General features: G+C 40.4%; 2 protein-coding genes across 8 annotated transcripts in view; one reads left to right on the forward strand and one right to left on the reverse strand.

The window, feature by feature from the left end:
• The window catches only part of CTTNBP2NL (CTTNBP2 N-terminal like), a 44129-nt gene that overhangs the window by 13901 nt on the left and 7945 nt on the right, over window positions 1-22283 (forward strand). For both annotated transcript variants that reach the window (XM_070397360.1, XM_070397361.1), the window contains exons 3-4: window positions 11-118; window positions 20638-20868. In XM_070397360.1, coding sequence (XP_070253461.1) covers window positions 20-118; window positions 20638-20868 — 330 coding nt within the window. In that variant the 5' untranslated portion in view covers window positions 11-19. The remainder of the gene's footprint in view (window positions 1-10; window positions 119-20637; window positions 20869-22283) is intronic.
• The window catches only part of ST7L (suppression of tumorigenicity 7 like), a 136893-nt gene that overhangs the window by 7299 nt on the left and 107311 nt on the right, over window positions 1-22283 (reverse strand). For 5 of the 6 annotated variants that reach the window (XM_070397362.1, XM_070397368.1, XM_070397370.1 and 2 more), the window contains one exon: window positions 21714-21862. The exons of the other annotated variant lie outside the window; for it this stretch is intronic. In XM_070397362.1, the coding sequence (XP_070253463.1) occupies window positions 21714-21862 (149 nt within the window). The remainder of the gene's footprint in view (window positions 1-21713; window positions 21863-22283) is intronic. 6 annotated transcript variants of the gene reach the window in all.

The raw sequence follows: 22283 nt of genomic DNA on the forward strand, positions 1-22283 counted from the left end.
TCTGTTTTAGGCCTTCAGGATGAATCTGGAAAAACTCAGCAAGCCTGAACTCCTAACACTGTTCAGTATTCTTGAAGGAGAGCTTGAAGCCAGGGACCTTGTTATAGAAGCTTTAAAGGTATGTTAATAAGGGGAAAAGGAGATGTCATCATATGTTTTTTGAAAGTTGTTTCATTGGTTGTAATTTACTTAACCAGGGTATTTCTATAGCCCTGTTGAAGTCAGAGGCTTGGGTATACTTACTGACACTTGGAGTGGCAGCCACCTGTGTGGTGTTGTTTTAGGGACACCAGTGAAGCCTTTCTGTCCCCAAAATAGTTCCTTTAATCTCTCTACCTGATGTCTGGACCTTGAACTTCATTCTTTAGCTCAGTGATCTTAGCTGTGTTTGAATGCCATCCCCTTGATAACCTGCTGAGACTTGCTTCCTTAAAAAAAATGTATATACAGCTGTGGCTGGGTGGTTTCTCTCCTCTCTCTCTCTCTCTCTCTCTCTCTCTCTCTCTCTCTCTTTCCTCACTTTCTAAAATCAATTTTAAAAACATACCCTTGGCCTTAGGTGAGGTTTTTCTTTTTAAAAAGTATATGCACCCCCCCCCCCAAAAAAAATGTATATACACCCATATACCACAATTCAGGATATAATATCTATGAGATCAAGGATCCATGAAGACCATCCATGGATTCTCTAGACCCCAGATTAAAAATTCCTAGTTTTGTTTCAGTGTTTGATATCCATTAAAATGAAAAGGGGGAGGGGTGTTAACTGTACTTTCTATCCAGTTTTGTTGTAAACCTAAAACTGCTCTAAAATATGTAGTCTAATTTTTTAAAATTCTTTTTATTTTTACTGATTTCAGAGAGCAGGGAGAAGGAGAGAGAGATAGAAACATCAATGATGCCTCCTGCATGCCCCCCACTGGGGATCAAGCCTGCAACCTGGCATGTGGCCTTGACCAGAATTGAACCTGGGACCCTTCAGTCCGCAGGCTGATGCTCTATCCACTGACTAAAACCCGCTAAGGCTATAGTCTAATTTTTTTAAAAAATAGAAGGGGTGGGAAATAACTCCTTTTAAGTGTCATAAATTTTTACACCTTAGTAAGGATGTTTTCCAATCTGTCTTTTTAAAATATATATATTTTTATTGATTTCAGAGAGGAAGGGAGAAGAAGAGAGAGAGAGAGAGAAATATCATTGATGATAATCATCAGTCGGCTGCCTCCTGCGCACCCCCCACTGGGGACCAAGCCTGCAATCCGGGCTTGTGCCCTGACTAGGAATCAACGCTGACCCACTGAGCCACACAGGGCAGGCCCCAATCTGTCTTGAGATAATATTTGGGAGGGGGAGACCAGATCTTAGGGTGTCTGTGTGAGTAGTAGGACAATGACACTCCAGAAGGAGGCGAAAACAGCCAAAGAGGAGACTTGAGCGTGAAGAGAGCATAGTCCCTGCCAAGTGTAACTGAGTGTCTAAATATCTAGGAAGATTTTTATAGTTAAAAATTATAGTTAGAGGTTATATTGATGTGCATCCTAAAGTTCATTAGGTTTATGAAGTGCTTTACTACATTTTTTTCAAAATACCCTCGCTCTTTATATGAAATATTTTGTTAATATATCATGTGAGTTCAAATGAAATGCCTTTGTTGAAGATTTCCTTACAGCAACAAAGATCATGTTCTCTTTGCCTTTCTAGGGGACTTAGAGAATCAGTGACTTCCTAAGTAACCCACTCATTAGGGTTCATACCAAAGGCCGCATCTTTTCTGTTCCTGAACTTGTCTCTCCTCCCTCCCTGCACTGAAACAGAGCAAATGTGTGCCTTCACTCGATCTGGGTAGTCTTTTCTGGTATCACTCTGAAATTATAATTGTGATAAAAATGAAATCTAAACCTGTTATTTCTACATGCTGTTAAGTTTCGAGTGACATTAATTTATGTTATTTAAGGCGCCTGAAAAAGACTGACATTTCTATTTAATTAAATACGCTTCAGGGCAGTTTTTCACTGAAAACTGTTGCTTGTGTGTCTTCCCTGGAGCTTTACAATGTGTGATAAGTCACTGTCAGGGTTTCACTTCTCAGAGTGCACGAGGCACTTCCCCTACAATGTGGGGGATGGAGTCTGCCTTACTTCCCTGCTTGCTTCAGTCTTGCATGACTTCCCTGTGATTTCTAAATAGAAATCATATGTTTATGCTTTTGACACATGCCCGGTCACATATGTTAAAGTTCCTTGCATGAGTCTGCCTGTCATGCCAGAGCATAAATGTGTGACCTCGGTCCAGTCATTCCATCTGTCTGGAGCGAAGCTTCCTTGTCTGCAATAAGAGGTCACGGTTCGATTCCCGACTGGGGCACATGCCCGAGTTGCAGGTTCCCATCCCCAGTGGGGGGCATGCAGGAGGTAGCCCATCAATGTTTCTCTCTCTCTCTCTCTCTCTCTCTCTCTCTCTCTCTCTCTCCCTCTCTCCCCCTTCCTCTCTCAAAAATCAATAAAAACATTAAAAATAAAACAAATGATTAATAACTAATATTGATATGTAACACTACAATCTCCATGGCATTGCAAATACTCCAACAGTGAAGGGTTCTTTTTTCCCTTTAGTTATAGTCTGTCGGCACATATCACGTTCCGTATCCAAGAAACAGTCAGTGGTTGCTAATCTTTGGATTGGATGTCTCTGGATGCCCTCAACAATGCCCAATTTTTTAATGATGCCCCTGCCAACATATACTACATGTATCATTATTCACTCATTTCTGTCACATTCACAGACCTTCTCCTTTGACACTGTTGGTGATTCTCTTCCCTTCCCTAAACACTGTATTCTATTTCTCTTAACCCCGTCCCACGAATACCAGCAGTCCTAACCTGCTTAAACCCAGGACACCCTCCCCTTTCTTACCCCATGTTTATCTGATCAATGAGGAGAAAAGGAAAAGGAGGACTGGGGGAAATCTGAGCTGGTTCCTAACCCTCACTCCCAATGCCTGTTATTTCTCCCACTTCCTCCCCCTGGTTCTCAGAGACCTCCTATTCTCCTCACCAGAGGAGTCATCCACTTAGAACTGGCAGAGTGTCCCTCACTGCCTCGGCCGAGCCAAGAAGAACTTTGTTCATGGTGACCCCCTTTAGAACTCAGAAAACATTTCCAGGCGCAGCAATAGTATAAATAGCCATCAGAGTTTATGAAACTGCACAGTGTAGCAGGGCATTAAATAGACTCTCTGGAGGACCTACTGCTATTCATACTGGGCCTCCAGGAAGCAGTTGCCCATAAATATCACAGTTGACCTACACAAAAACTTGTGGGCCTCAGCCCCCTCATAACTGGGGTATGGGTTTGGGGGTGACTGCCTCTAATGCAGTGATTCTCAACCTTCTGGCCCTTTAAATACAGTTCCTCATGTTGTGACCCAACCATAAAATTATTTTCGTTGCTACTTCATAACTGTAATGTTGCTACTGTTATGAATCGTAATGTAAATATCTGATATGCAGGATGGTCTTAGGCCACCCCTGTGAAAGGGTCGTTCGACCACCAAAGGGGTCGCGACCCACAGGTTGAGAAACGCTGCTCTAATGGAAAAACAAAATCAAAGAACTACCTTATTTTCTCTTTGCTTTTCAGCCTTAGAAACCATACAAACCTATGGAGCTTTATATGTCTGTTTTGCTAATCTTTATGTCCTCAGCACCCAGCATAGTGGCTAGTACATAGATGCTCAATGAATGTCTGTTGAACAGAGGAACTGATTGTGCCATTGTGGTATGTTGCTTTAAAAGATTGCCATAATATTTCAAAGTGAATGTTGTGAATTACTAAATTTTACAGCCTGTTCCTATGTATGCTTTAACATACTTGCCGCCTTCTGGTTTTAATGTTAACAGATGCGTAGGTGCTTGGTGCACATGTTTCCCTAAAATATATTTTTTCTGCAGGGATCCAATTTCAGTTAGTTTAGGCAGCTTCTGACTAAGCTGCCTAAAGCTTGAGAAGCTAGAGCTATAATTAAGGGAGCATTTTGATATGAAATACCATTCAGAGTCAGGCACAAGTGTTGTATCTAGTCAGTGCATACAGCTCAGAGTAATAAAGTTATCTTCTGAGGCTTAAGCTGTATGAGTTTAGCCTCCCCAGGAGTCATACATCTTTAACAGTCTATTGTTAGATAAAGTAAGTAGCAGCTGGGCTCCAAATTGTTTCAGTCCTTTGGAAAAAAAAGCAACTGCCATAACAGATTCCTAAAGGTTAAAATGAAACCTCATTTTATTTGTGGGATAGTGTTTGTTTTGTTTGTTTGTTTGTTTTGATTCTGTATTACATCAGGATTTACTGCATTATTTCAGTAGCTCTTGCCTAACAGCACACACTTGTTAAACTTCTTGACTAATATGGCAGCTTACTCATTTGATTCCTTTTAGTACATTTTCACCCGAGGATGTGTTTTTTGTGGGGGTTTTTTTGTTTGGTTTTTTTTTTTTTTTTTTGGTTTTTAATTGATTGAGAGAGAGAAAAACATTGATGTGAGAGAGAAACATCCATCGGTTACCTCTCGTACACCCCCAACCAGGGATCGAACCTGCAACCTATGTATGGACGTTGACTACTAGGAATCAAACCTGCAACCTTTGGTATATGGGACAACACTCCAACCAACTGAGCCACCTGGTCAGGGCTAGTATTTTTTCTAAACTCTTGTGTAGTGAGTTGAAAAGGTTTTGGTCTATGTCTAAATAGCTATTATGGTTTTTCCTTTTTGTTTAAGTAAAATATCTTATCTTTTTTTTCTTCTTATCTTCAAAATAGATTTTTTTCCTGGACATAAAATCTAATGTCTAACCTTGCATCTCTGAACAAAACCTATGGTTCACTGTAGCTGCTAAATAAATAGTAGGCCACATTGACAAAGGTCAGGTTTATACAGGGATATGTTATCAAGTTCCCAGAGTGTGTAAGTAGATCCCACCTATAGAGTTGTAATTATTTTTTAACTTTTTAAAATATCTCTATTTTTTAATTTATATATACTAGAGGCCAGATGCACGAAATTCGTGCAAGGGGCTTGGCCCTTGCAGCCCCGGCTGCCTCAGCGGCCCTTGCAGCCCCAGCCGGCCCTCACAACCTTGGCCTGCCCTCACAGGCCCTCGAAGCCCTGGCTTCATCCGGAAGGTCATTCAGAAGGTCGTCTGGATGGTCCTTCTGCTGTTCAGTCTAATTAGCAGATTAGCTCTTTATTATATAGGATTAATAATATATATATTATTGATTTCAGAGAGGAGGGGAGAGGGAAAGAAGGATAGAAACATCAATGATGACAGAGAATCGTTGATCAGCTGCCTCCTACACACCCTCTACTGGGGATCAAGCCCACAACCTGGGCATGAGCCCTTGACTAGAATCAAACCAGGGACCCTTCAGTCCACAGGCCCATGCTCTATCCATTGAGCCAAACCAGCTAGGGCTACAGTTGTAATTATAAGAGCTTTATTCATTTTCCAAATTTTCTGCAAAGCGCCAGGTTGCAACTATACCCTTCTAGAGCCCCCATAGTTATGTTCCTTTTTCTTCCCCAAATACAAAAGCCTCTTCATTCTTCTGTAGCAGCCAAGACACGTTTGGCATAGAACCAGGGAGGCCAATAGAAAATAATGTAATATTCAGCCTCTTCTGTATTTGAAGTCTAATTGTTATACAGAGACCATTTATACTGTATTTGGACCTAATTGGACTTTATATAAAGTGATTTTCTGTTTTAGAAGTGATTACATCACAGGAAAACATTCTTTATGAAAGTCTTTCCCTCTGACCACTTTCTTTCCATGAATGAAAACACTATAGAAATCCCCTCCACAGTGAAAGCAAACACATTGCTGATGAACTGCCTGTCCCAGGGAGGCTGGGCTGGATCACACAGTTTAGCAAGAGTGCTCAGCTCATTAATGCCAGGCCAATCTAGGAAATGGCTTCCAAGCTGGTCTGACTCCTCCAAAAGACAGGGGAACCTTGATTGATAGCCATTTAGAAACTTAGAAAGTAGATTTGACTGCTAATAAAAGTTAAATCAAGCCCTAGCTGGTTTGGCTCAGTGGATAGAGCGTCGGCCTGCTGACTGAAGGGTCCCAGGTTCGATTCCGGTCAAGGGCATGTACCTTGGTTGCAGGCACATCCCCAGTGGGGAGTGTGCAGGAGGCAGCTGATCGATGTTTCTCTCCCATTGATGTTTCTAACTCTCTATCCCTCTCCCTTCCTCTCTGTAAAAAAATCAATAAAATATATTTTTTTAGAAAAAGTTAAACCAAATAGTTCATTTATGAATCTTCCACATTGGGTATATCTGCACATCTTAGATCTGATGCAAAGCCACACTTAACTACGACCAATTAGAATCTCCCCCAAATTTACTAGTATCATGTTATGTTAAAGCATTATTTAAATTGGTTATACAGTAATAAATGTTTAAGTATTACAACTTCCATGTAGAATTAACTTGAGGAGTCTTGAATTCCTTTCCCCTGATGTCTCCATCATAAAACAGGTATAACTTTTAAAACTTAGGGTAGAGCTTTGTTGTTTTTGGCCAACAGCCATTGCAGAATTCCCGGAGCAAGAAGATTTATAGACAAAAACATGGTAGACAGGACAAAGTTAGAAATATATTTAGAGTGTGAGACTGTAATATGTCACTCTGGTTTAACTGTTTTGAGTTTTTTAAGCAGCCCAGGGTTAAAAATTAAAACTCTAAATGTTATATATATAGGTCTGTGTTGAAACAACAAATGATTTACAGTCATGTCTTGTTTTATTGTGCTTCGCTTTAGTATTGTGCTTTGCAGATACTAGTAATGCATTTTTTACAAATTGAAGGTTGGGGGAAACTGAAGGCTGAGATGATGGTTAGCATTATTAGCAGTAAAGTATTTTTAATTAAGGTATGTACCTTGTTTTGTAGATATAATGCTACTGCACACTTAGAAGACTATAGTACAGTGTAAACATAACTTTTAAAAAAAATTTTAAATACGGTTTCATTGATTTTAGAGAGAAAGGAAGGTTGAGGGAGAGAGAGAGAAACTTGGATCGGCTGCCTCCTGGGAATCGAGCCTGCAACCCGGGCACATGGACTCAAATCAGCAACCTCTCGGGGCATGGGACGATGCTCAGCCACCTGAGAGCTACACCAGCCAGGCTGAGCATAACTTTGATGTGCCCTGGGCAACCAAAAACCGTGTGACTCACTTTATTGCAATACTCACTTTACTGCAGTGGTCAGGAACTGAACCTGCAATAGTTCTGAGGTATGCCTGTACTTTTGCTGAAAATATTCTTAAAATAATAATCTATAATAATAAAAGCATAATATGTTAATTAGACTGGACGTGCTTCCGGACGTCCTTCTTTCCAGACAAAGCCACAGCGGGGGCCGCGGTGGGCAGGGGCCAGGGCCAAGGCCCTTGCATGAATTCGTCAATTGGGCCTCTAGTAATAATTATAAAGTGGCAAAGATATAGAACAAAACAAGAAAGTATTAAGTAAGGTCTATAGCTCAACACCACAAACACAGGTTCACTGTAAGCAGAGCCGACATCTGCTGTTGGTCATGGTTTTGTGCCTGTTATGGAAGCAGATTATTATAAAGGCTGGGCTGAGAGGAGGAAGGTAAAATTGAATTTAGCAAGCAGCATACACTGTCCTATATTAGAACATAGTAAGCCTGTCAAGAGTGTTTGCATTAAAGAAAAAAATCAGAATATACTGTGAATGTACTTGAATGGACTCAAAGTGGATGCATTCTTCAGCATTGATAAGCCTGGATCTAACATTATTCTTTGGCCAAAATGACCTGATTTTGATAGTTGATTTTTCAGAAGAGCTTTTAAGATTGGGGTAGGTAATTTAGACCTTTGATAAAAATCACATGAACGTAAAAGCTGAAACCGAGAGAAGTTCAGTTTCTGCTTGGATAAAAGAATTGGAGAATTAGGAAGCGAACAATTTTATTTAGGAAATTGAATTATAAGATTTTAGATTTATATTCATAACCTTTACAATGAAATATGATTTAGAAGGGAATTAATCAATGGCCATGTTGGGCCATATTTTAATGTTTTTTTATAGTTGGAATGGCTGATATATTTTTTTTAATCCTGTTCTCCCTAAGTCCATACATGAAATCCTAGCTTTTCAAAAAAGAGACATAAACTTAATTACGATGTACTCTCCAAAACCGTCAGCTAGAACATTCATTTAAGTGTAGCTGTTGGGAGCATGAGCTTTCAAATCAGGCAGACCTCAGTTTGAGCTCTGCCAGTAGTGGTTGTGTGTGAGCTTAGACCAGTTTCTTACCCTGTAAGCAGTACCTATACATTTGTATGGTCAGCGTGAGGATGAAGTGAGAGAGCAAATGCTCATCAAGGTGCTCGGAGCTCGTTCACTGTGAGTTATTATTAGAACATAGGTTTTAAAGTCCATCCATTTAGGAACAAGGCACATTCCATAAAGCACACTGTCTTCCCTAATACTGTAATATGCTGTCCTTTCTAAGAAAGATGAAGCTTTCAATCTTTGTTAATCGATGGGGCTTGCATGTTAGCTTGTTTTTCTTACAGGAATTGATGGCTTTGAGTTGATCCATCCCCACCCCCACAACCAAAAGCATGTCTTTAGAGACAGCTGGCAGGGTTAAGGGTGCACTCTGGGGCATGAAACAGATGTTATGTTATATTCCCCTGTTTCTCTCTTTATAATGAAAACAGGAAATACAGGGACAGTGTGGAAGCTTTTTAGAATGGATTTTTCCCATTGATTTCTTTATTTCTCTGTTTGATTTGGCATATTGTTATATTTTGTTTTTTAAACAGCTTTATTGAGGTATAACTGATATACAATAAGCTGCATATATTTAATGTGTACAGATTGATGTTTTGATATATGTATTCCCCATGAATCTGTTACTATAATCAAGATGATGAACAAATCCATCACTCAGCACAATTATTCTGACATCCATCCTTGTTGTTGTATTAATACTGTAGTTCATTCCTTTCATTGCTGAGTAGTAGTCCAGTATATGGATGTATCACAGTGTGTTTTATCTGTTCATCTATCGATGAACATTTTTATTGCTTCAATTTGAGACTATTAAATATACAGCTGCTATGGACATTCATATACCAGGCTCTGTATGGACATGTGCTTTCATTTCTTATGGATAAAGACCTAGGAGTGGAATGGCTTTACTGTATGGTATGTGCATGTTTAACTTTTTAAGAAACTGCAAACTGTTTTCCAAAGTGGCTATATACCCTTTCACATTCCCACTAGCATGTACTAGTACAGTGGTTCTCAAACTTCTGGCCCTTTAAATACAGTTCCTCATGTTGTGACCCAACCATAAAATTATTTTTGTTGCTACTTCATAACTGTAATGTTGCTACTGTTATGAATCGTAATGTAAATATCTGATATGCAGGATGGTCTTAGGCGACCCCTGTGAAAGGGTCGTTCGACCGCCAAAGGGGTCGCAACTCACAGATTGAGAACTGCTGTACTAATAAGAGTTCCAGTTGCTCCACATCTTCACCAACACTGGGTATAGCCAGTCTTTTCATTTTAGCCTCTCTAATCTATATAATAAAAGTCTAAGCAACTGTTACAGCAAAATGACCAGAACGACCAGTCGCAGTGATGTGCACTGACCACTAGGGGGCAGATGCTCAATGCAGGAGCTACCCCCTGGTGGCCAATGTGCTCCCACAGAGGGAACGCCACTCAGCCAGAAGCCGGGTTCATGGCTGGCGAGTGCAGCAGCGGTGGGAGGAGCCTTTCCCGCCTCTGTGGCAGCACTAAGGAGCAGCAAGCCCAGCAGTCAGGAGCAGCGAGCAGGTGGGTGGTAAGGAGCAAGTGGTCCCAGACTATGAGAGGGATGTCCACCTGCTGGCTGAGGGGACACCCCCCTCCCCCCCCGCAGTGCAGGAATTTCATGCACCAGGCCTCTAGTCTATATATATAAAAGCCTAAACAACCATTTGACTGGTAGCTATGATGCACACTGACTACCAGGGGGCAGATGCTCCGACTGGTAGCTTAGCTTGCTGCTGGGGTCCAGCCTATCGGGACTGGGCAAGACGGGCCAGACACGCCCTGGAGCCCTCCTTCGGACCCTCACCGGTCCCAATCATGCACTGGTGCAAGGGACCCCACTGGTGCATGAACTCATGCACCGGGCCTCTAGTAGTTATATAATATTTCATTGCAGTTTTAATTTGCAGTTCCCTACTAATGATGTTGAGTACATCTTTTCATGTACTTCTTTGCCATCTGTGTTGTCCTTTTTGCTGAAGTATTTGTTCAAATCTTTTGCCCATTTTTTACATTGATTCACTTGTTTTCTCATTTTTAAGCATGCCTTCTATATCTGAATGCACGTTCTTCATTAGATATATGCCTTTCCTCCCAGTCTGTGGCTTGTCCTCTCATTCTCAACTGTATCTTTTTGAAAAGCATAAGGTTTTCCCTTTAATGAAGTCCAATTTGTCAATGTTTCTTTTATGGATTTTGCTTTTAGTATCAGGTGTAAGAAATCTTTCCCTAAACCAAGGTCAGAAAGGTCTTCTCCTGTTATCTTCTATAATTTTATAGCTTTTACTTTTATACTTCAGTCTATGATCAACTTCCATGAATTTTGTTACATGGTACATGTGGATTAAAATCCTCTTATTTATTTATTTATTTATTTATTTGCATATGGATCCGATTGTTCTAGCACCATTTGTTGAAAAGACCTGTCTTCCTCTATGGAACAGCCTTGGCACCTTGGCACAATCAGTGTCTCATGTTTGTGGGTTTATTTTTGGAATCACTGTTCTGTCCCATTGATCTATTTGTCTACCGCAATATCCTAATTACTGTGGCCTTATAGTAAGTCTTAATCAGGTAGTGTTAAGCCTCCAACTTGTGTTGTTTTAAATTTATCGATTTGAGAGAAACATTGATTTGTTGTTCTGCTTATTTATGCATTGATTGGTTGGTTCTTGTGTGTGCCATGACTGGGGATCAGGACAACCTGGCCTTGGTGTTTGGGGACAACCCTCTAATAAACTGAGCCGGCCAGGGAAAGTTGTGTTGTTTTTAAAGTTGTTTTGGTTGTTCGTGGTCCTTGGTGTTTCCATATAAATTTTAGAATCAGCTTGCCCATTGCATGTTGTCTCCCTTTTTGTTTTTTTTTTCCTAGGGGCAACTAGAAATAACTTCTGATTAATCCCACATCACAAGGCTAACACATGCAAGAGAGACACAATAGGAGGAAGTCAAAGGAACAGGAATAAGCTGTTTCCCTTTTCTATTTGTTTTAGTTTCGGGCTGAATGAATGCAGTGAAACCCCCCACTGCTGTCATCTTGTGAACCTTCCCCAGCTGCAGAGAGCAGTGTGTGCTCTCAGTAGGTAGCACTTTACAAGCAGAATGCCTCCTTTCTTTCCTCAAAGGCATGTCCGTTACATGAGAAATTTGCTTATTCTTCTGGCACCTTGAACCCCTAAATATCACCATTTGTAATGTGAAAGGTGATGTGATAAAACGGTGTATAGCAAGTAACTGATATCAGACAATTATTGATTTCAGAGAGAAGGAGAGATAGAAGCATCAATGATGAGAGAGAACCATTGATCAGCTGCCTTCTGCACCCCCCACACTGGGGATCAAGTTAGAAACCCAGGCATTTGCCCTGACCAGGAATCAAACCGTGACCTGATTCATGGGTCGATGCTCAACCACTGAGCCACACCAGCTGAGCCACGCGGGTCCTCTTTATTCATTCTACCCCGTCTCCACATAGCCCCGCACCCTCCTCTACCCCACTAACTTCTTCCTCCTGCTTACTTAATAAACTTCTCAATGTGAACTTCTCCTCCCCCGCCAAGCTAGGGACCCCATTCCCAGGATCTTACATTTGAGCATCTGGTTTCCTGCCATGTGTCGTTGTAATAGCAGGCTGTGTTTGTAATGGAAGAATCTTGCTTGAAAGACGTTTGAGAGTTCAGACCCACCCCACAATTACACATCTCCTTCCTAGAATCCCCTGAAAGAGGAAGATGTCCTTTCCCATTTTATCTAGTGAGCTCTTCTTCAATAGTTTAATCTTGGAGTTAGTTTCTGCAGTTACCACACAGTGAGCGGAAGAGCCTGCGCACATCATTCGTGAATGAGGTTTTTCAAGGTCACAGTTACTTCCAGTATCACACACAGTTAGTCTGCAGGCTGGGTCTCTATATATACTTCAGAGCTGGTTTGGGGTTGTGTGCCCTCTCAACCTCATGGTGTTTCCTGTTATTCATTAAATCGCTGATAGTCCCATTTATCTGCCAGAACCCGCCCACTTCCAGGGCTGGCCTTTTCCTTCCCTTTCCTTGTGAGTGTAAGGTCTGAGCCTTAGAAAGTTCTGACCAAACAAACTGTACTTGGTGTTCCTTTAAACATTAATGATATTGTTTAGAAAACATTTAACAAGCAAAGGCAACTTGTTTATTTCTGCCGTTAGGTCTTAAACTTGTCTGGCAAATTGTCAGCTCCTTAAAAGCAAAGGATGAAATCTTACTTTAGTCAGATCTGTGTCCCCAGATCATCGCCTACATCATTTAGCATATTTGGTCCCCAGCAGAGTAAGTGTTCAATGAAAGCATCCAAAGCACGTGCCCTGTGAAGCACCCATAGTCCAGAAAATTCCCCGACTTCAGCAGTGCTAGTTAACCCTAATAACACAGAGAGATGTTTGTTTGTTTGTTGTGTTTTGTATATTTGATATTAGGCCGAACTTCTGGTTGGTAGACTTTTATCACATTAGTTAGTTTAAAATAAAATAATTATACTGATTCCTTGTTACTTTTAGTTTTTACATATTTATTATAGCTTAAACTGTTTAAACTCATAGATTCAGGAGTCAGACTTGTGGGTTCTTCATTCTATTCTAGTGTTTTTCAAACTTATTTGACAGGGACACCATGAAAAATAGACTTTATATTGTAACCCAAGGGACACACACACACGAACACACACACACACACACACACCTGTATTCTTGTGCCAAAAGAAGTCCTTCTCGAAAGGTCTTTTTTCAGTGCTCTGTGATGTTTTCTATTTCATTTTTAACCTACTGATTGAGACGAACTAAATTGAAGTTCATTCCTACAGAGTCCTGGGGGGAATACCTGTCTATGTATTGCTCATTCAGCTAACATATTCAGTACTTACTATATACCATTTACTGTTCTCCACTTAACTAACTGGCTTTGTAACCTTGGGAAAGCCACAAGTTAATGTTCAGTTTCTTCTATGACATGCAGATAGAGTGATGCCTACCTCCAGGGAATACTGTAGGTTAGGTTAGATTAGAGGCGTAACAATCGGGTACTCTGATTGACAGGCAATACGCGCTCCACTGTCAGTGCCTCCTGTGTTGTTTCTGCTGTTCTTATCATGACTAAAATAACTTTGGTTTGAACTTCCCATGTTTCTGGAATATATATATATATATATATATATATATATATATATGGCTTATATTACATATAGCTTAATTTTCCCATTAGTGCTTACTATGTATTTTTGTAGTTTTTAACTAGAGATATAATTTAGATACAGCGTAATGCAGCGGTCGCCAACCAGTGGTCCATGAGGTCCAAAAGATTGGCGACCGCTGGTATAATGTACAGATCTTAAGTGGTCAGTTTAATAAACTTTGACAAATGCATACATCCATTTGACCTACACCCCTATAAAGACAGAAACATTCTCATTCTCATCATACCAAAAAGTAATCCTGTGCCCTTTCCTAGTCAGTTGTCTCCCTAGCCCCAGAGGCAACCACTATTCTGATTTTTTCACCATTGATTAGTTTTGCCTGTTAGGACACAATCACACAGAATGTATTCTTTTATTTATTTATTTATTTTAATTAAATCTTTATTGTTCAGATTATTACATTGGTTCCTCTTTTTTCCCCACCATAACTCCCCTCCACCCAGTTCTCACCCCACCCTCCGCCCTCACTCCCCACCCACTGTCCTCATCCATAGGTGCACGATTATTGTCCAATCTCTTCCCGCACCCCCCACACCCCTTTCCTCCACCCAAGAATAGTCAGTCCATTCCCTTTCTATGTCCCTGATTCTATTACAATCAGCAGTTCATACTGTTCATCAGATTATTTATTCACTTGATTTTTAGAGTCACTTGTTGATAGATGTGTATTTGTTGTTCATAATTTGTATCTTTACCTTTTTCTTCTTCTTCCTCTTCTTAAAGGATACCTTTCAGCATTTCATATAATACTGGTTTGGTGGTGATGAACTCCTTTAGCTTTTTCTTATCTGTGAAGCTCTTTATCTGACCTTCAATTCTGAATGATAGCTTTGCTGGATAAAGTAGTCTTGGTTGTAGGTTCTTGGTATTCATCACTTTGAATATTTCTTGCCACTCCCTTCTGGCCTGCAAAGTTTCTGTTGAGAAATCAGCTGACAGTCGTATGGGTACTCCCTTGTAGGTAACTGATGTCTTTCTCTTGCTGCTTTTAGGATTCTCTCTTTGTCTTTTGCTCTTGGCATTTTAATTATGATGTGTCTTGGTGTGGTCCTCTTTGGATTCCTTTTGTTTGGGGTTCTATGCGCTTCCTGGACTTGGAAGTCTATTTCTTTCACCAGGTAGGGGAAGTTTTCTGTCATTATTTCTTCAAATAGGTTTTCAATATCTTGCTCTCTCTCTTCTTCTGGCACCCCTATACAGAATGTATTCTTTTATATCTGGCTTTTGGTTTTGTCTTGTTCGGTATAATAATTTTAAGGTTCATCATTATTGTTTTCAAGTTCATCAGTAACTCATTCCTTTTCATTGCTGAATAGTATTCTATTGTATGAATGCATCACATTTGTTCTATTGATTGATATTTAATTGTTTCCATTGGAGCTAGTATGAGTAAAGCTGCTATGGATAATTGTGTAAAAGTCTTTTTGTGAATATATGTTTTCATTTCTTTGGGATAAATACTTAGAGGTGGAATTTCAGAAAGGCGTTTTTCTAACTTTATGAGAAACTTCCAGATTAATTTCCAACGTAGTTACACCATTTATACTCCCACCAGCACTGTGTGGGTGTTCTAGTTGTTCCATATGCTCTCCAACATTTGATGTTGTCAACCTTTAGATTTTAGCTTTCCTCGTGTCTTATTATTGTTTTAATTTATACCTCCCTGTCACCAGTGAGGTGAGTACTCTGCCATGTGCTTTTTTGGCCATTCCTATTTTATCCGAAGGTCTGTGATCCATCCCTGTTTTTTGTGTATGTTTCAAGGCAGATGTCAACTCTCATTTTAAGAGATATATGATCTCCTGAACAAGAGGGATTAGGATCTAATGTATCATTTGAAATTATACTTAAAATCCTTGATTTTATGTTCAGAGCATTCATTTATTCAGGACTAGTTGAATCCCTTCACACATTTTTTCCTCACCTGAAGAAGTTGTAGACTCAGGCCAGAAAGTATATATAATTTGCTTTAACCACATGTATAGGAATAGCCCCCCCAAACCTTAACACATTTATTTCCATTTTACCAGAAACTTTCATAGGACTCTGGAATTTGAATGTTGACGCAGCTACATTATACTGTTTACCCATGTTCTTTTTCTATCAACAAGCAGCTCACCAGCTAGAAGTACCCCCCTGAGGCTATTTGTACTAAACTTCCAAAGAATTTAGTGCACTTGAGTCAAATACTAATAAATGATCATCCCTCCTTATGTAAATAATTGCTTTTATAAATATCTGTGGATGCCAACTGACTCCAGAAGTAATATTTGAAGCACATTCTATCCAGGGTCAGTGTGCTGAACGTATGAATTGCTGTTACCTTAAATGATTATACAAGTAAACCATAGATTTTACTAATAGCATAATAAAATATTGACCTCACAAAAAAGATGAGAGTAAGGAGAGGCTGAGACATCAGGAAAAAGACCGAAAAGTAAATATCAACTAAGTGTCTCGGGCTTCAGACATAATACAGGATACAGGAGGAAGAAAGAGGTGTGACAAGTGCTTTTCAGGATGCTTACAATTTAGGCAGGAAGGAAAAAAGATAAATGGGAAATGTTCGATCAATGCAAGAAATAAATACTAATTGACCACATGGACCCAGTTGGTTAGAGTGTCATCCCAATACTCCAAGGTTGCAGATTCGATCCCCGATCAGGGCATATGCAAGAATCAACCAATGAATGCATAAGTGGAACAGCATAAATAAGTGGAACAACAAATCTCACTCTCTTTCTCTCAAAATCAATAAATAATTCTTTGACATTTTTACTTTTAAAAAAAGTAAGAGGTTAATTTCCTATAATAGTATAGATAATATTGGGAAGGAGAGAGGAGGTGACTGCTTCATGTGTCTTTTTGAAGTTGGTCATAAAAGCTGAAAGTTTTGGAGAGCAAGCATGACAGACGCTCTGGGTATTGTGTGGCTTATGTTAAGCTCTCAGTAGTGGTGCTTCATTCAGCCTGGGACAGTAAAAATAAATGAGTATAGATGACTAGTATGCTTTGTCTACTGTAGTAATATCCTGTATAATTGAATCTGTCTAACCAGCCGATTATTTTCCTGTTGTCTGAAATTACAGAGCATTATGTTTTCTGACAATGTAGGAATTTCTGTGCAATTAAAGTGTATGTTATTGTTGAAATGAAAATAATGAAATTACAAGAAATTGATTGGTTTCAGCTGTATTACTGAATTCCTCCCCCCAAAAGGCAAATCAGGATCATTTATATATTTTTTATAAAATAGCTGAAATACCATTAAAGTATTAAACCTCAACCTTGACAGTTTTTCCTAAATTTTCACCTGAGATATAAATAGTGGTAGCATGGCCCAGCCAATGTGGCTCAGTGGAGGTCATGGTTCGATTCCCTGTTGGAGCGCATGCCCAGGTTGCAGGGTCCATCCCCAGTGTGAGGCATGCAGGAGGAAGCCAATCTATGATTCTCTCTCATCATTGATGTTTCTATCTCCCTCTCCCTTCCTCTCTGAAATCGATAAAAATATATTTAGATGATAGATAGATAGATAGATAGAAGCATATTGAGTCACTCACCTTGTGGCAGCCAGCCTCCAAGTTGGCCCCCAGTGACCCCACCTCCTAATAGTCCCACCTTTATATATGGGTCCTCTCACATTTACCAGGGTCGGTCTGTGTGACCAATGAATACATCAGAAGTGATGGGATATCACTTTAAGATTGTTATAAACGACACTGGGACTTCCATCTTGATGTGTCTGTCTGTCTGTCTCTCGCATCACTTGCGCTGTGGGAAGCAGCACATGCGAGGAACCAAGGCCTGTGCCTACAGCCATGTGAGTAAGCTTGGAAATGGACCCACCAGCCCCAGCCCACCTGATGAGGTAGTTCTGGCCAACAGCTTGACTGCAACCTCCTGAGACACAGCCAGAACCACCCAGCCCAGCCCCTCCCAAGTTCCTGACCTTCAGAAACTATGAAATAAAAACAGTGTTTACTGTTTAAGCTGCTAAGTTTTGGGGTCATTGTTATGCAGGAATAGATGACCAATACACACCTCCACTAAAGCTCTTCTTTCATTCTTCAAATCTTAACATCTATTTTTTATTATTGTCATTGTTATTAGTTGTGCTATTACTAGTAAACCTGTCATCCATACAATTCGCCTGATTGAGGCATTAACTTGACTGAAAAATACTATATTCTGTCTCCCATTTTCCAATCCAGTGTTTGGTATAATAAATATAGACCTCAAATTCACTGTTCCCGTATGAGAATATATTTAAATGAAGAGTTTTGTGACAAGGAGCCTTTTTAAAATTATTCCGCAGATTCTTTTCATTTATGTGCAAAGCCACCAATTTTGTACAACTTGTAATTACTATGCACGTGATTATGGAATTACTGTGAAACTTCAAGAGAAAACAGACAGCTTAACAACTGTTCTCAGAAGTCTGAGGCTCACCAAACAGGCTCCTTGTCCATTACTCGTAGCTCGGTGGTGCTTATTAATTATACAGGATAATAACAGTGCGGGCTTTAAAAAGTCATATTTTTAAGGATTAGTTAACTACATACTCAAACCTGAGAGACGGCTTCTCAGCAGATCTAATGTCAAGGTCATGAGCTGTCCCCCAGCTCCTGCTCTCATCCCTCTTCTCCATGGTGTTCTGACAAGGAAAAGGTCACCAAACACACAGGTTTACAGGGTTTCTTTGCGGGGAGGAGTTGCCCTATGAAACCAGTGTCAGTACCAGTAATCATTCCTTTGATTCCTTTGCCATCGCTAATCAGACAGAAATGGTAACCATGAATAAAAAGGGTGACGGCAAAGTGGAATTTCAACCTCTTAGAGAGTTTTTTCTCCTCTTACTTCCTTTGTCCAAGTATTTTTCTAACCATGGATTTGCCTTAGGACACGAATAGCTATAAATCGATACTTTCCTTGAATCCTAGGTTATCAATCTCATCTTTTTATACTTGAAAATAAAGAAACAAGTGTTCTTGGTGGAAGGAAAACGCTGATGAGTCCCATGTTGTTTGACTGAAACCCTGGCCAATGTGGCTCAGTTACTTGGAGTGTCGTCCCCTACACTGAAAGGTCGCAGGGCACACACCCAGGCTGTGGGTTCAATCCCCCGTCAGGGACAGTGCAAGAAGCAACTGATAGATGTTTCTCTCTCTCATCGAAATTTCCCTCTCTCTCTCTCTCTCTCTCTCTCTCTCTCTCCCCCCCCTTCCTAAAATCAATTAAAAAATAAAACATTTTTTAAAAATGTGTGCCCTTAAAATGTTTTTAAACAAAATGTAACTGAAAATTAGCTTTTTTGTTTTACTCTCACCATGATTTTGAAGTATAATAATAAAATATAAATAGGCAGTTCAGGAATTGGTCTTGTCTTTCTCCATTCTGAATGGACTAGAGCTTATTTTACTGAAAATTTCCTTTTTTATTTGGAACTGGAGAAAAATCAGGTCCCTCCCCTGTTTAATTCACATGCGCATACACACACGCACACGCACACACACACACGCACGCACACACACACAGCAGAGCAAAGAAGATGGCTATCAGGAACAAATGGAGTTCCCTTTTCCTACTTCCAGTATACAGATATTATCCAGAGACTCCAATAATGTCATCTTTTTCCCAAGACAGAAGTAAAACCCAGTGCTTCTAACTGCACTGAACACCTGCCACCTGATACCAACACAAATGAGTAGCATAGGCTGTGATTCCTGGGTCTTGAACTTGAACAGTTTAAGGGAAAAGGAAGCATCAGATTTTCAGCACTGAAACATACTTCTGTGTTAAAGAAGCCCCATGCTTTATTTTATTTAGGGTTTGTTTTTTGTTTGTTTGTTGTAAGCATAGCCGTTGAATTGTGAATTCCTCTTTCAAATGGGTTCCTATTTGTGGATGGTGGTTATAAGAAAATATAGCCCCTGATGAAATAATTTTTTAAATTGATACGTGACAGTAATTTTCTTAACTAGATTTCATTTGAAAGCTTACATTATATGGTACTTTGCTGTGGTTTTTGAGAAAGTTTTCTTTTTTTGTAAAATGTCTTGGGAAACTTTTAATGTCTGGAGTAAAGTAATTGCTAATGTCACTCTGTCTGCCGGCACATATTATATGCTGCTCCTACGCAAGACTTCAGTCCTTCCTAGCAGAGAGCAGAGAAGCGGAAGCCTGAGAATATCTCTCTACTCCCTTCCTGACCCTTAGACCCGACTGGACACCAGCCTGCATTCCCTGCTGACCTCTCATCCTCAGAGCTCACCACCCCCGAAGGGGGCGGATAGGGGTGGAAGGTAGCAGCTGAGCAGGGACTAGAAGAGGGGGTGGAATTTGGCAGCAGGTAGAAGGAATTTGTCTACACCTCTGGTTGTAAGTGCCTCTGCCCTCTTGACCCACCAACTGAGTGAAGTTCTGTATGTAAAAATCACAGATAGTCCTAGATTATAATTCAAGAACATTTTTAGCATGCTTTACTTATCTACAGCCACCTTGATAGGTCTCCAAATATGTAAACTCACAAAATTTCATGCTTAGCATATTTTAGAAATGCAAGTGCTATAACTCAGAAAGAAAAGACCAGATACGCCTGTGGGGGATATAAGCCTCACGAGCAGAAGCTGTGAGTGTGGTGGTGAAGGACACAGACTTTAGAGCCAGGTGCGTGGGGTTAAATCCCAGTCTGACTACTCGCTAGATGAGTAACCTGGACCAGGTTACCTGACCTCTCCTAATAGTTTTCTCAGCTGCAAAGTGGAGATGATGTCACTACCTAAGAGGGTTGTAAAACTTCAATAAGTTAATGTTAATATAAATGCTTAGAAAACGTCTAATACGTAGTTAGCTCTGTATAAGTATGTGTTCTCGTTAATATCATACTGTGCCCCCATTCTGATGTCATTTCTACATGTAGATGGCTCCATCGGATCTGTCGCCAACAGGTTCTCTTCATACTAACCCGTCACCTTTCATGTGTAACTACTAGCAAATCCCTTTCCTCAGTAATTTTAAAAAGCAAAATGCAATGTTTTCTCTTCCCAGGCACAACACAGAGATACTTTCATTGAAGAGCGCTATGGAAAATATAACATCAGCGATCCTTTAATGGCTCTACAGAGAGACTTTGAAACCCTGAAGGAGAAAAACGATGGCGAAAAGCAGCCGGTCTGCACAAACCCACTGTCGATTCTCAAGGTGGTGATGAAGCAGTGTAAGAACATGCAGGAACGGATGCTGTCCCAGCTGGCTGCTGCCGAGAGCAGGCACCGCAAGGTGGGCTCGCCTGGGTGACGTGGGCTGCGTAAGCTCTTAGGGAGACTGTATAAATAATGCCTGATACTGTGTGTCAGCTGCCAGTTCTCACAGTAATTCAACCGGAGGTTCCCCAGGTCTCAGAAAGCCCCTTAGCTCACCGTGGAGCCAGGAGGTAGGAAGGAAAACCAGGCTGTTGCACATGTTAAGTTTAGGGAGTGTGCCAGACACGTCCAAGACAGCATTCCTTCTTGCTAGGGCACTCCAAACACTTGGCATGTTTTTTCAGCTCTCGATCATTCAAACTTTGGCAACAAACTGGGGTGTAACCAAGCTTGTAGCTGAACGGAGCATTCTGTTTGCTTACTTATGTGATAAATAGAAAGATTAACAGGTATTTGGGGAATGAGCAAGCGAGAGAGAATTTACCTTACTATAAGCCATTAAATTATTTTCATTTATTTCTAGTGTTGAGTTTCATTGCATTTTATTTCTCATGAAACCATAAACAGTACCTAGGGTTGTTTACCTTAAAACTGTTCTACCCTAGTAAGAAAGTGTGTGTGCGTATACATGTGTGTGTGAGTGGGTGTGTGTAGGCCTTTAGCCCTAGTTCGGAAGGCAAACCTGTGCTTTCCTCATCTCATTGGAATTCGAGTGCTTATGATGTTATTCCCATTCTTGTCATTTACTGCTCAGATGTGGCCTGTAAAACATGCTTGGCTAGAATCTGCATTTTTTTTAACCATTGGTTTAGATTTATACCAACAGGGAGGACATCAGCACAATTAATAGGAAGCAACTTATTCTGAAAAACTGGGTTAGCAGCTGCAGCTTGCTGGACCTTAGCTTACTTTTATGGTTACCTGCATTCAGGAGCCATCTGCTTAAAACACGTGACAAATTGCTTAGACTCAGGTCTCGCCCATGGGTTTTCTGCCCCTTCAGAGTCCAAATGAAAGGCCAGAGTGGGGGTTCTCAACGATGGATGGGCCTCAGATGGTTCATGGTCCCCCTAAAAATACACAGAATGCCAAAAGCTTATGCATTCTCATAGAAAATGAAAACTTCCCCATATCTTTCATTGAATTCTCAGTTGTCCAAGACCCAGGAAAGTTTAACCTCTGGTCTACTGAAATAACCTGAAGACATTTATGCCCCAACTTAAAAGGTGTCGATGGGTTTGAGTTAGTTGCTCTAAAGCAGGGGTGGGGAACATTCGCCCACATATAAGGCCCAAGAAATCATTTGGTCTGGCCCAGCCAAGGCAACCACAGGCAGGACTCGAAATTCAATAAATCTAGGAGCTTTTTTCATAGCAACATAAAGTTGTATTAAGTGAATTATATTAAATCAATGGTATTATAAATATCCAAATGGCCTTAGCAGAAAAAAGTTTCCCTACTTCTGCTTTAAAGTGTGAGAGTGTGTGTGTG

The sequence above is a fragment of the Myotis yumanensis genome, unplaced genomic scaffold (assembly GCF_028538775.1).
Source record: "Myotis yumanensis isolate MYYU_CA2020_CCGP unplaced genomic scaffold, mMyoYum1.0.hap1 SCAF_17, whole genome shotgun sequence".
Classification (NCBI taxonomy): Eukaryota; Metazoa; Chordata; class Mammalia; order Chiroptera; family Vespertilionidae; genus Myotis; species Myotis yumanensis.